Source organism: Lepidochelys olivacea (assembly GCF_965140295.1).
Source record: "Lepidochelys olivacea isolate rLepOli2 genome assembly, chromosome: 1".
NCBI classification, from domain to species: domain Eukaryota; kingdom Metazoa; phylum Chordata; order Testudines; family Cheloniidae; genus Lepidochelys; species Lepidochelys olivacea.
Window position 1 is genome coordinate 267,170,005 of NC_140411.1, and position 12,977 is coordinate 267,182,981.

The following is a 12,977-nucleotide window of genomic DNA, read 5'->3' on the forward strand; positions in this document are numbered from 1 at the left end:
AAGCAATTTAAGTGATTGTCAAGCAGTGTAATACTGTAGGTAACAAAAGCTGTGCGTATCAGCTGCGGATAACTGCAAGGAAAAGCCATGTACATTCCAAACGGTATTTTCTCAAGAGTTCCAGGGAACTGAAAGCACTAGAAAGGCTGAGTATTGGTAAAATGGAAATTAGAAATAAAAACTCCTCTCCGATGAGGGAAACAATGGTGTCCAAGGAGCTGCAGAGCCCAGCATGTGCGGGATAAGCCCATGGAGTTGAAAGGAACTACCTGTCCAGGGGCAGAGACAGTTATAGGACACACAGCGTGATGACCCAGCAGGTGCAGCTGGCAGAGGAAAAGCCAGCTGACAACTAGGCTACAGGCAGCGGAGAAGTAATTCATACACTTTCTGCAAGTATCAGAGTTATAGAAGGACTGAAGGGGGCTGTCAGAGGAGCAAACAGACAGAACCAGCATGATTACAGTCTGAGAATTATACTGACTGTTTAAACCACATTTCAAACCTTCTCATCTTACATTTGAGTTTCAGAATAGTTAGCCCTGTATCCTATTAGGTTTAATGTTTTGAATGATAATAGCCCAATATTCTGAGGTAAATGTGTGATGCAATCTGAAGAGCATGGAGGTATTGTAAACCTAGAGTGATAAAGACTCAGATTCTCACAAACTCCATATAATGCAGGTACTCCAATAATCATTGTTGGAGCAGGAAACAGGGCTTTCCCATAAGCAGCCATGTAAGTAGCTAATATGATGATTAATAAGATGAAACTTTACCTGAAATAGCAAATCCACTAAATCCTACTGCCAGCACCAAGAAGGAGATAGCCACACCTCTTGTATGAGAGTAACCAACTACCAATAGCAAAGTTGCTTCCATACCAAAACCTGCAAAAGAAACACGGGACTAAATTAAGTTCTATAAAGTATACTGGTTAAAAAGACACCAATAAGGACAAATCAATCTAGTGAGTTTTAAAATATGAGTTAATGCAATCAGTTGCCAATTTTTTGTGGGTTCACTATAAGATTTTAGGTTTCAGAGTAGCAGCCGTGTTAGTCTGTATTCGCAAAAAGAAAAGGAGTACTTGTGGCACCTTAGAGACTAACCAATTTATCTGAGCATAAGCTTTCGTGAGCTACAGCTCACTTCATCGGATGCATAAAGTGGAAAATGCAGTGAGGATGTTTTATACACACAGACCATGAAAAAATGGGTGTTTATCACTTCAGAAGGTTTTCTCTTCCCCCACCCCACTCTCCTGCTGGTAATAGCTTATCTAAAGTGATCACTCTCCTTACAATGTGTATGATAATTAAGGTGGGCCATTTCCAGCACAAATCCAGGGTTTAACAAGAACGTCTGAGGAACAGTGGGGGGGGAGGGGTGGTAGGAAAAACAAGGGGAAATAGGTTACCTTGCATAATGACTTAACCACTCCCAGTCTCTATTCAAGCCTAAGTTAATTGTATCCAATTCGCAAATGAATTCCAATTCAGCAGTCTCTTGCTGGAGTCTGGTTTTGAAGTTTTTCTGTTGTAATATCGCAACTTTCATGTCTGTAATCGCGTGACCAGAGAGATTGAAGTGTTCTCCGACTGGTTTATGAATGTTATAATTCTTGACATCTGATTTGTGCCCATCTATTCTTTTACGTAGAGACTGTCCAGTTTGACCAATGTACATGGCAGAGGGGCATTGCTTGCACATGATGGCATAGATCACATTGGTAGATGTGCAGGTGAACGAGCCTCTGATAGTGTGGCTGATGTTATTAGGCCCTGTGATGGTGTCCCCTGAATAGATATGTGGGCACAGTTGGCAACAGACTTTGTTGCAAGGATAGGTTCCTGGGTTAGTGGTTCTGTTGTGTGGTATGTAGTGCTGGTGAGTATTTGCTTCAGGTTGGGGGGCTGTCTATAGGCAAGGACTGGCCTGTCTCCCAAGATTTGTGAGAGTGATGGGTCGTCCTTCAAGATAGGTTGTAGATCTTTGATAATGCGTTGGAGAGGTTTTGGTTGGGGGCTGAAGATGACGGCTAGTAGTGTTCTGTTATTTTCTTTGTTAGGCCTGTCCTGTAGTAGGAGACTTCTGGGTACTCTTTTAGCTCTGTCAATCTGTTTCTTCACTTCAGCAGGTGGGTATTGTAGTTGTAAGAATGCTTGATAGAGATCTTGTAGGTGTTTGTCTCTGTCTGAGGGGTTGGAGCAAATGCGGTTGTATCGTAGAGTTTGGCTGTAGACAATGGACAGTGTGGTGTGGTCTGGGTGAAAGCTGGAGGCATGTAGGTAGGCATAGTGGTCAGTAGGTTTCTGGTATAGGGTGGTGTTTATGTGACCATCGCTTATTAGCACCGTAGTGTCCAGGAAGTGGTTCTCTTGTGTGGACTGGTCCAGGCTGAGGTTGATGGTGGGATGGAAATTGTTGAAATCATGGTGGAATTCCTCAAGGGCTTCTTTTCCATGGGTCCAGATGAAGAAGATGTCATCAATGTAGTGCAAGTAGAGTAGGGGTATTAGGGGATGAGAGCTGAGGAAGCGTTGTTCTAAGTCAGCCATAAAAATGTTGGCTTACTGTGGGGCCACGCGGGTAGCAGCAGTGCCGCTGATTTGAAGGTATACATTGTCCCCAAATGTGAAATAGTTATGGGTGAGGACAAAGTCACAAAGTTCAGCCACCAGGTTTGCCGTGACATTATCGGGGATACTGTTCCTGACAGCTTGTAGTCCATCTTTGTGTGGAATGTTGGTGTAGAGGGCTTCTACATCCATAGTGGCCAGGATGGTATTTTCAGGAAGATCACCGATGGATTGTAGTTTCCTTAGGAAGTCAGTGGTGTCTCGAAGATAGCTGGGAGTGCTGGTAGCGTAGGGCCTGAGGAAGGAGTCTACATAGCCAGACAATCCTGCTGTCAGGGTGCCAATGCCTGAGATGATGGGGCGCCCAGGATTTCCAGGTTTATGGATCTTGGGTAGTAGATAGAATATCCCAGGTCGGGGTTCCAGGGGTGTGTCTGTGTGGATTTGATCTTGTGCTTTTTCAGGGAGTTTCTTGAGCAAATGCTGTAGTTTCTTTTGGTAATCCTCAGTGGGATCAGAGGGTAATGGCTTGTAGAAAGTGGTGTTGGAGAGCTGCCGAGCAGCCTCTTGTTCATATTCCGACCTATTCATGATGACAACAGCACCTCCTTTGTCAGCCTTTTTGATTATGATGTCAGAGTTGTTTCTGAGGCTGTGGATGGCATTGTGTTCTGCACGGCTGAGGTTGTGGAGCAAGTGATGCTGCTTTTCCACAATTTCAGCCCGTGCACGTCGGCGGAAGCACTCTATATAGAAGTCCAGTCTGCTGTCTTGACCTTCAGGAGGAGTCCACCTAGAATCCCTCTTTTGGTAGTGTTGGGTAGGGAGGTCTCTGTGGATTAGCATGTTGTTCAGAGGAGCGTTGGAAATATTCGTTGAGTCGGAGACGTCGAAAATAGGATTCTAGGTCACCACAGAACTGTATCATGTTTTTTCATGTTCTGTGTGTATAAAACATCCTCACTGCATTATCCACTTTATGCCTCTGATGAAGTGAGCTGTAGCTCACGAAAGCTTATGCTCAGATAAATTGGTGAGTCTCTAAGGTGCCACAAGTCCTCCTTTTCTTTATAAGATTTTACTGTTTGTATGTTTATTTATTTTAATAGTTCTTCTTTTCCCTGTTGCTGTGTGAGAGACCCAGACAAAAAGACAGGGAAACTGACACACTGACTATACAGGGGAAACAGTGAACATGATTATATGCAAAGTACTGTCAAATGCCTCAAGTAAACAAACTTGGAAAAAAGAAAGAAATATTTCTCTCCTTTAATTCATTTCAATTCTAGTGATCTGAGATGGCCTTTGTAACAATAGTAAATGGAGATTTTATCAGACAGCAGTGAGACATTAATATAAATCGTCAAGTACTACAAGGAACTTCTGGAAACTAACTTCTGTCTTTGTTAAGAAGTTGTGACCATTCTTCCAGGTGCATCAAGTATGGGTGACATAATGGCAATCCCCTGGTCAGTTAATTTGAGAATGTTCCTTGATGATTTAGGGTCACATTCAGACCTGCTCCAAGCAGGTGCAACTCTTGATTTACTTCATTCATATTGTGCCACATATAGGGACACAAGAACAAAGGAACTGACAAACTAGAGTAGTTCCAGGGTCCATCTAGCTTAGTAACTTTTCTCTGACTGTGGTTAGTACCAGATGTTTCAGAGGAAGGTATAAACCCCCAGCTGAGCAATTACGCAATAACTAAGCCTACAATTTTGTCACGGATTCTGTGACTTTAAGAGATGCCCGTGAGTTCGGGTTTCAGCCCTGGGTGGTGGGCCTGGGGGAGGAAGTACCACCTCCACCCATTGACTCACCCCAGTGGGCAACCCAGCCTGTGTGTCAGCGTCAACGCCTCCGAGTTACCCTGTAATACTTTACTGTTAAATTGTTACCCATTTTTGTTGCCTTGACCGTACCCGAAGTAAGAGAGGGACTCTGTTCTTCTCCATTGTGCCTCCCCCTCGATATGTTCAGCCCCTGCCAGAATCACCACTGCCCTCAATCCCAGCATATTTCTGGCTTGTCCTCAGTAGCCAGGTCTAGGCAGGTAGCAGATTGGGTGGGCCACTGCTGCCTCCCCAGCCAGGCTCTCTCTCAGCCAGTTGCTGCACTGGACAGAGCAGTGACCCAGAGCAGCCAGCTTCAGCCAGTGAGAGAAGTGGTTCCATCCCGCTCCCCACCCAGGCCCAGTTACCAGGGAGAGCGACCAAACGTGCCATGGGGTAGACACGGTGGGAGGAAGTCACAGCCCCCTGCGGGTAACTCTGGCAGGGTGGGGAGAGCATAGCTAAGATATAAAGCCAGGAAGTTTGCAGCAGAAAGGGGCTGCAATGTGGAAGTTGGCAGTCACCCTCTGGGCTTTGAGAGGGAAAAATAGGAAACCCATGGAAAGAGAAATTGTGATTTGTGCAGAAATTGCAACACATGACTATATGTTTGATCTGTAAAATCCAACAGTACCTCCACAATTCATGATTTTTCTTACAGTGGTAGTGGTTAAAATCTTTCTACTTCGTAAAAAGTCAGCTAATTGCCCACCAATGGGAACAATAATTGTCATGACCATATGTGGAACTGCAGACAAAAGGCCAACCTGAAATTAAATAAAGTATATGTAAGCCAATGTCTTCTCTTGTTCTATTTTTATCTTTTGTTCAGCAATATTTTTTCCTTCTGGTATTTATTTGTTTAAACAGATACTAAGGCAAAGGATTCCGGGCTGCAACTTTTACAGAATTTTCAGCCCAAGGAGAAGGGGGTTATGGTATCTTTAAGCCACCTTTGTGTCATCCCAGTTTTGTGCTGTTCTAGGAGCTGGAGAGGCCTTGGCATAATTTAGACAGCCCCGGAGGCCTGAGTCATGGCAGCCTCCTTTGGCCGGCCAGTAGGCCACAGCACTGCCAGAAATCTACTGCCCCTATCCTGCCCCTTTGGGGGTCCCCCTACACCAGGGCTTGTGACAGGGTCCTTGGGTGGCAGCTCTGTGGCTCTCTCCATAGCTTCTGCACCAGGGGAACTCTCCCTCAGCCTGAAATGGGGCTTTTAGGGCCCTTTTATGCCACTCTGTCCCTCTCTGTCAGCTTAGAGGAGCCAGAGAATGGTTGAGAATCTCACCCTAGTATTTTCATACATTTTTCTGGTTTTTATAGTTCCTCTTGCCAAGGAGTTAATTAGAAGAAAGTTAAAATTCCACTTACCCCGGCACTTGTTATAAATAAGCTTAGAAGGATTAGATTTTTATTGGTAAATGTCAGTAAATGTTGTTTTCACCATACACAGCAACCAACAAAAATAATTCCATCTATAATAATTGACATTTATGGCTTGACAAAGAAAGAAAAATGCTACTTGAGAACTTATTAGGTTTTGATTTAAGGATATTTACTTTGTATATTTTGACATGTGATGTTGACAATTTGTGCTTTAATGGTTATAAAAGCTTTACCTTTTTCAATCTCAATGTCTGCTGTCATTCAATTATTGTCTGACCCTCTCCCCTCAATTTCCCACAACTGTGAAAATTTAAACAGATAAAATTAAGAAAAAAAAGCTTAAAGATAAACGTTGATATTATCAGCTGTAACTGGCTTTGGAGGGAGTTGAGGCCTCTCAGCACCTTGCAAGACCAGGTCCAAAGTGAAAGAGCTGGAATTAAGAAACGTACCTTACTTATTGCAAAGCCAAAGACCTCTTCAAAGTAAGCAGGCTGACTTATAAGCAGCAAATAGAAGGTCCAGCTTCTACAAAAGTTTGCCACGATAATTGCATACACCGGCATTGAAGTGAAAAACTTCTTCCAAGGGGTACTAAATTTCTAGAACAGACAAATTGAAGATGTTTTGTACAGGTAAAAGCAAGGCAAAGACAGCAAGTGGAGAATCAACTCCTTGAGGGTTTGTGGCTGGGAGCAAGAAAGAGCTTCTTTCTTTGAAGGGTTAGGACTTTTGAGAGACTGTGTAGAGCAGTGGTTTTCAAACTGTGGGTCGCGACCCACTCCTGGGTCGCAGAATGTAAGGCACTGGGTCACGCTGGCTCTGGTCAGCACCGCCATCCGGGCCATTAAAAGTCCCATTGGCAGTGCTGCCCAGCTATGGCAGGCTAGCCCCTACCTTTTCTAACACCGCACTGTGTGCCCTGGAAGTGGCCAGCAGCAGGTCCCGCTCCTAGGTGGGGGTGCCACAGAGCTCCACGTGCTGCCCCCAGCCCAAGCACCAGCTCTGCACTGTTTCCAGCCAGTTCCCGGCCAATGGGAGCTTGGGGGGGGGGTGCCTGCGGTTGAGAGCCACATGCATACCTCCACCTTGGAGCAGGACCTGCTGCTGGCCGCTTCTGGGGCCCAGCGCAGTTCACGGTGCCAGGACAGACAGAAAGCCTGCCTGAGCACACACCCCCCTGCGCCGCTGACCGGCAGACACCCAAGTTAAGCCCACGCCCCAACCCTGCACCCCAATCCCCTGCCCCAGCCCTGAGCCCCCCAAAACCAGAGCCCCTCCCTGCACCCCAAAACCCTCATTCCTGGCCCCACACCAGAGCCTGCACCTCCAGCCAGAGTCCTGACCCTCTCATGCACCCCAACCCCCTGCCAGCCCTGATCCCTCCCCGCCCCAGAGCCACCTCCTGCACCACAACCCCCTTATCCCCAGCCCCACCCCAGAGCCTGCACCCTGAGCCCTGACCCCTTCCCACACCCCAACCCCCTGCCCTAGCCCAGAGCCCCATTCCACACCCTGAACCCCTCATTACAAGCTCAGCCCTCACCCCCACACCTCAACCCTCTGCACCAGCCATGAGCCCCTCTCACACCACAATCCCTCATCCCCAGCTCAGTTGGGTCATGGGCGTCAACAATTTTCTTCAACTGGGTCACCAGAAAAAAAAAGTTTGAAAACCACTGGTGTAGAGCAACAGTGGTACAGTGGGTAAGAAGAATTATAAAGTAAATTGCAGGAAAACCTTGATATGTTCCTCAGTGTCTTCTGGTGTGATTCAATCTGATAAATTCAATATTGTAAATATGCAGTAATTAAGTGACAGGCAGATATCAGTTTTAGTCTAAATTGGGACTTGAACTAAAGTCCTTGGGATCAAATGGAATTTATGCAATTCACTATTCTCACTTTGAGTTTCCATTTATGCTTCAGTAATCCGTACAGCAGGAAGGAAATTACTTCAGAACCACGCTTATTTACAATAGAATTCCTAAAAGAAACAATTTGTAATGATGATAACATGGATATATAGTTTTTTCTTCTCTTTAAGATGGATCTATTATGTACACAGCATGGTATGAACTCCACATAGATGTATTTATGTTGATCCAATTAATATTAAGGGTGCAATGGTACCTTGGATGTGCATGTGTGTCTCCAGCCAAGGTCTGATTGATTTCAATGAATGCATCAGGTGCGCATCCAAGGGTAGAATTTGACACATTATCCAACCACCACGATTGTTAGCCAAATCATCAATAATCCAAAGCCAATTTGGGTTATTTTGTTACAGAATGTTGAAGAATGGAAGCCAGGAAGGAATAGGTTATCAAGAAACAGCTTTTGTTTTTACAAACAATAGCAAAACCAAGTTACATAAATGGAGGAAGACAAATTTGATTGGAAAATATATTTTGGAATCAGGTTTCCAGTCTGTTACTGGTAACAAAGCTAAGGAAAGGTCTGGGGAGTGAAAGGGGGTGACAAAATCAAAAAACGCAGGCTGTCTTAAGATCAAGAGAGTCAGAGAACCCCGACTGTGCATTCAGACCTTCCACGGACAAGAATTGTTGGCAGCGGCTGAGCTAGGGAGCAAAATTGACTTCATTTTTTCTGAACTCAGTTGGATTACTCGTAAGCGAGATCAGAATCTGTCCCCTTAAGTTTAGACAGGAGTAGAACCCTTGAGCTGAAAGGACATTGAATTGTGTATATTGATTAGATTTGTATATTTTTATGCATGGGCTGGATTCTGTAGCCTTTAAGAAAATAAAAGCTTCCCTTATGTATGCTAAAGTCTACACTGTATCCCTATCCACACACTGATATAATGCAAAGTTTTAATATGTTTGTTTGCCATAAATGACAATGACCACCAAAACCCAGGTATTTTCTGTCTATGACCATTAAATTATACTTACATTTGCACTTACACTAACGAGGCTGGCCCCTTCTCCTATACTTGTTTCTATGTATGTCCTTTCTTCACTGGTTATTGTTGGGTGTGCAGCAGGGCTCTCATAGGCATGAAGCAGCCAGAACATGTACCAAACAATTCCAAACATTCCTGTAGAGGTGGAAAGAAAACAGATTGGTTTCAAATGCCATTGTGTAATGGTAAAGTATCTGTAATGCCTAATGTTTCAATTATTTATCTGAGGACCAAATCAAATCAAACTCCGGCAGGAAATCTGCACAAATTCACATGGAAATGTTATAGCTGTGTATTTATACTGTGCCCATCACAGGGGTATCTGAGCACCTATTCAGCACACTGCACTTATGTGCCTGGGGAGGTGGGGGAAGGCAGAAGCACATATCTACATGGGGGACCGGGGGAATTGTGATTAATCCAAAAAAAAAAAATTGGTATGGGCTATGTAAAGCAGATCCTGATTGGCAAACCTTGCAGCACACTCTGTGCAAAGGATCAGTGTAAACTATCCTGCCTCTGAAACAGACAAACATGCAGAGGTGAGCTTCCCTACTGTGCGTGGCTTTTGGAGCCTCTACTTTTTTGTGAATGGGTAAGCGTTTAAGCACAAAGAAGATGCAACTTCAGGGATGTATCAGCATGCTTGGGGTATCTTTGGGTGGTTAAGTGGGCTTTCACCAGGGCTCGCCAGTATGTAGCCCTGCACTATATGTTGAAATCATTACAGTTTAAAAGCATTTTACAATATATTACCATAGTATCTTGTAACACTTCACAGAAAGCTGACAATAAGACTGAACAATTTTGATTGGTACTACTTTTAAATCAGATTTGTACTACACTATCTAACAATGCTGATCCAACTGTGCACCATTTTACATTAAACAACTCACCATAAATATAAAAGACTGATGGCCACCCTATGTACTGTACCAATATCCCTGCCAAGGGCATGGCAACCACTGCCCCAGCGTAGGAACCTGAAGATCAAAAGGATTGAGAAAACATGTCAGCTATGTTACCTAATTCCTCCAACTCATTTCCTATAGGAATTAGAACAACTACACAGGGGGGCTGGAATAATTTGTGTACCAAACTGTAAACCCTGTATATGATGGAAACCACTTCAAGCCGGCACCCCTGGTTCCACCACCCAGTAACTACAGTGTGCACTTAAGACCAGCATCACAAAGTCCAGGTGGTACCTTTATCATGCGGCAGCATATGTCGAGGTAGGTAAGCTGTATTATCTGTATTATGCATATGGATGAACTGTGCTACGGAGAAGTTAAGAGCCTGATATTCAGAAGAGTGAGCAGCCACAATTTTACACGGAGAACTTAAATACATTCTCCCATTGTTATGCTTGCACCCGTGAAACTCCACCAATGCTAGCAACAGTGGATTGCTCATCTAGACCTGCCATCAGTATGTTCAACAATATGTTGACTGTAGGCGCGTTTCCCAAACTGGGGTCTGCGGCCCTTATGATCAACTCCTCTCCCTCCTTTTCCCTCCCAGCACCTCCTGCATGCTAAAAGTCTGGCAGCGCAGTGGGACTAAGGCAGGCTTCCTACCTTCCCTGGCCCTGCCCCGCTCCCGGAAGCGGCCCTGACGACCTTGGGGGTGAGGGAAGAGGGCAGGGGGTCTCTGCGCACTGCCCCCGCCCCGAGTGCCAACTCTGCAGCTCCCATTGGCTGAGAACTGTGGCCAATGGGAGCTGCAGAGGTGGTGCCTGCAGGCAGGGGCAGTGCACGGAGACCCCCCTGGCCTCCCCGCCTAGGAGCCACTGCCAGAGGGATGTGCACCCAAACTCCCTCCATCCCAGAGCCTGCACCCCTCACCCCCTCCCAAACCCAAACCCCCTTCCAGAGCTCAGAGCCAGACCCCTCTTGTACCCAAAGTCCGCACACCGCACCCAAACTCCCTCTCAGAACCCATAGCCCATACCCAAACTCCCTCTCCGAGCCCGCACCCCTCACCCCTCCTGCACCCAAACTCCCTGCCCCAGCCCGGTGAAAGTGAGTGAGTGTGGGGGAGACAAAGTGACGGAGGGAGGGGGAATGGAGTGAGCAAGGGAGGGGCCTCGGAGAAGGGGCAGAGGAGGGGCAGGGCCTCAGGGAAGGGGGCAGGACAAGGGATGAGCGGAGGACTTGAGGGTCCCTGAAAAATTGTAAATCAAAATGGGGGTCCTCGGGTTGCTAAAATTTGAGAACTACTGGACTATACCAATAGTATGAAGAAATGGTTAAAATAAAGAGTCAATTTTCAACATGGCAACAGGTTAACAAGTCTGAGTTCCAGACCAAAAGAGGTGTGTGATGTGGAAAAGGACATGAGCATTTAAGTGTTTGAACAAGGAATTTCCACTGAGAATTTATGTAGACCGGTGATGAAAAACTCTAGTTTAGCATTGGCAAGTGGGTATCTGACCTGTTCTAGTCAGAATACCTAGAACTGTGAACCACTGGGTTACCCCACTGCCTTAGCGAGAGTGAGAGCTTTGCTGCTGCTAAGCTGTGGGTCAGCTCCCTGACACACCAGCCTGTCTGCCTCACCAGCAAAGTCTTCAAGTCTCTGCCAGTCTAAATCTTGCCTTGCAGGTAACAATCAGCAAAACCTCGTTCCCCAGGGATGTCTCCTGTGTCCAGTCCCTCTTACTGGACCCTCACAGAAATTATTAGGGTCGCTGCCTCCAAAGACACAGAGCACACATGCTGCTTGGTAGATTAGCTGAAGTCTTGAACTTCACTGTAATACTCAGCACTAAGATGGTTTTGTAATAAAACAAGAATAAGGTTAGTAACAAAGACCAGAGATTTAAGTGACACTAAGCAGGAACAAGAGAGACAGGTATGGTTACAAACAAAACATGATTTCTAGTGACCAAAAAACTTAATCCTCGCTAGTTACAATCTTTGCCTAAGCAGTTTTGTTACTCACATCAAGTTATCAGCAACTCCAGGCTAAGGAACCCAGCACTGAGAGAATCAAAAGGTGCTGCTCCCAAAGATCACTAAAAAGCCTGTTTGCTCCCATTGTATTACCCAAAGTCCATGTCTCTGCCTCAAGAGCCAGGAAGGATTCATGGGGTGCAGACTCTGTCCCCCAGTATGCTCTCTAAGTTGCTGCTTGACAGCTTTGTTTACCTTGTATGTAAATGTACCTTCATGGTCCTCTGCTTGTAATCAAGCTGCTCAGGCAGGTAAGTCCACATTCCTTTGTCTAGGGCAAGCTGAGTTTTTGCTCTGCCTCCCAAATACATTTTAAGAACTTATTTCCAGCACACACACACATATTCTTTCTATACAACCTGTACACACATCACGGATGATATTCGGGACCAGTGTGTCACCAGTTTACGTATGATTAAGCTAAGATTTTGTCACAGATATGTTTAGTAAAAGTCACGGACAGGTCAGGGGCAATAAAGAAAAATTCACTGAAGCCCATAACCTATCCCTGACTTTTACTAAAAATATCCATGACAAAATGGGGTGCCGCTGGGCAGCTGTGGGGGACGGCCAGGAACTGCGCGGTCCCCTGGTGGTGGCTCAGAGACCCCCGCCGCTTGGAGCTCCGGGGGTCCCCCTGCCGCCCGCAGCCAAGAGCTGCGGTGTCCCCACCACAGTGGCTTGGAGCCCCCTGCTGCCCAGAGTGACCAGGAACTCCAGGGTCACCCCAGCACCTGCGGCAGCTGGGAGCTGTGGGAGGACCCCACCAGGTGCTGTGAATTGCGGCGGGACCCTGCAGCTCCCAGCCACCATGGGCTGAAGTCACGGAGGTCTTTGGAAGTCAGAGCTTCCATGACTTCCGCAATCTCCGTGACAAAATCGTAACCTTACGTATGATGCCTTACATGGCACCTTTTAGATACATATTATGACAACAATGTGTTGGGGGGAATGGGTGTCTGGCCTGATATGAGTTATTGTACGGTGGGCTGCTGCCAGTTGGCTCTGAGGTCTTCCTGGATTAACTCTGCCATAGATAAGAAGTACTGCTAATGAATTATTCTGAGGAAGGAGCAGACTCAGGTCTTCACTGTTTGTTTGACATTAATTCATACTTTGTTAATGAACACTTTTGACCTAAGTACAAACTATTGTCAGACATGCAGAGAACACCTCACTCTACTAGTTTCTTGGAATAACTCATTTGCAAATACTTTTCACGGGTGATTACTCAGACTGGAGTTTCATATCTAGTCTACGTCCCAAGTTACTCCTGCAGGATTAA

General features: G+C 45.8%; 1 protein-coding gene across 1 annotated transcript in view; it reads right to left on the minus strand.

Annotated features, from left to right (window-relative positions):
- Positions 1–12,977, minus strand: part of SLC17A8 (solute carrier family 17 member 8) — a gene marked incomplete at its 5' end in the record, with an annotated part of 41,857 nt that overhangs the window by 3,044 nt on the left and 25,836 nt on the right. The window contains 5 exons of the mRNA XM_084618374.1: positions 780–890; positions 5,055–5,187; positions 6,259–6,408; positions 8,725–8,870; positions 9,632–9,718. Of these exons, the coding sequence (XP_084474500.1) occupies positions 780–890; positions 5,055–5,187; positions 6,259–6,408; positions 8,725–8,870; positions 9,632–9,718 (627 nt within the window). The remainder of the gene's footprint in view (positions 1–779; positions 891–5,054; positions 5,188–6,258; positions 6,409–8,724; positions 8,871–9,631; positions 9,719–12,977) is intronic.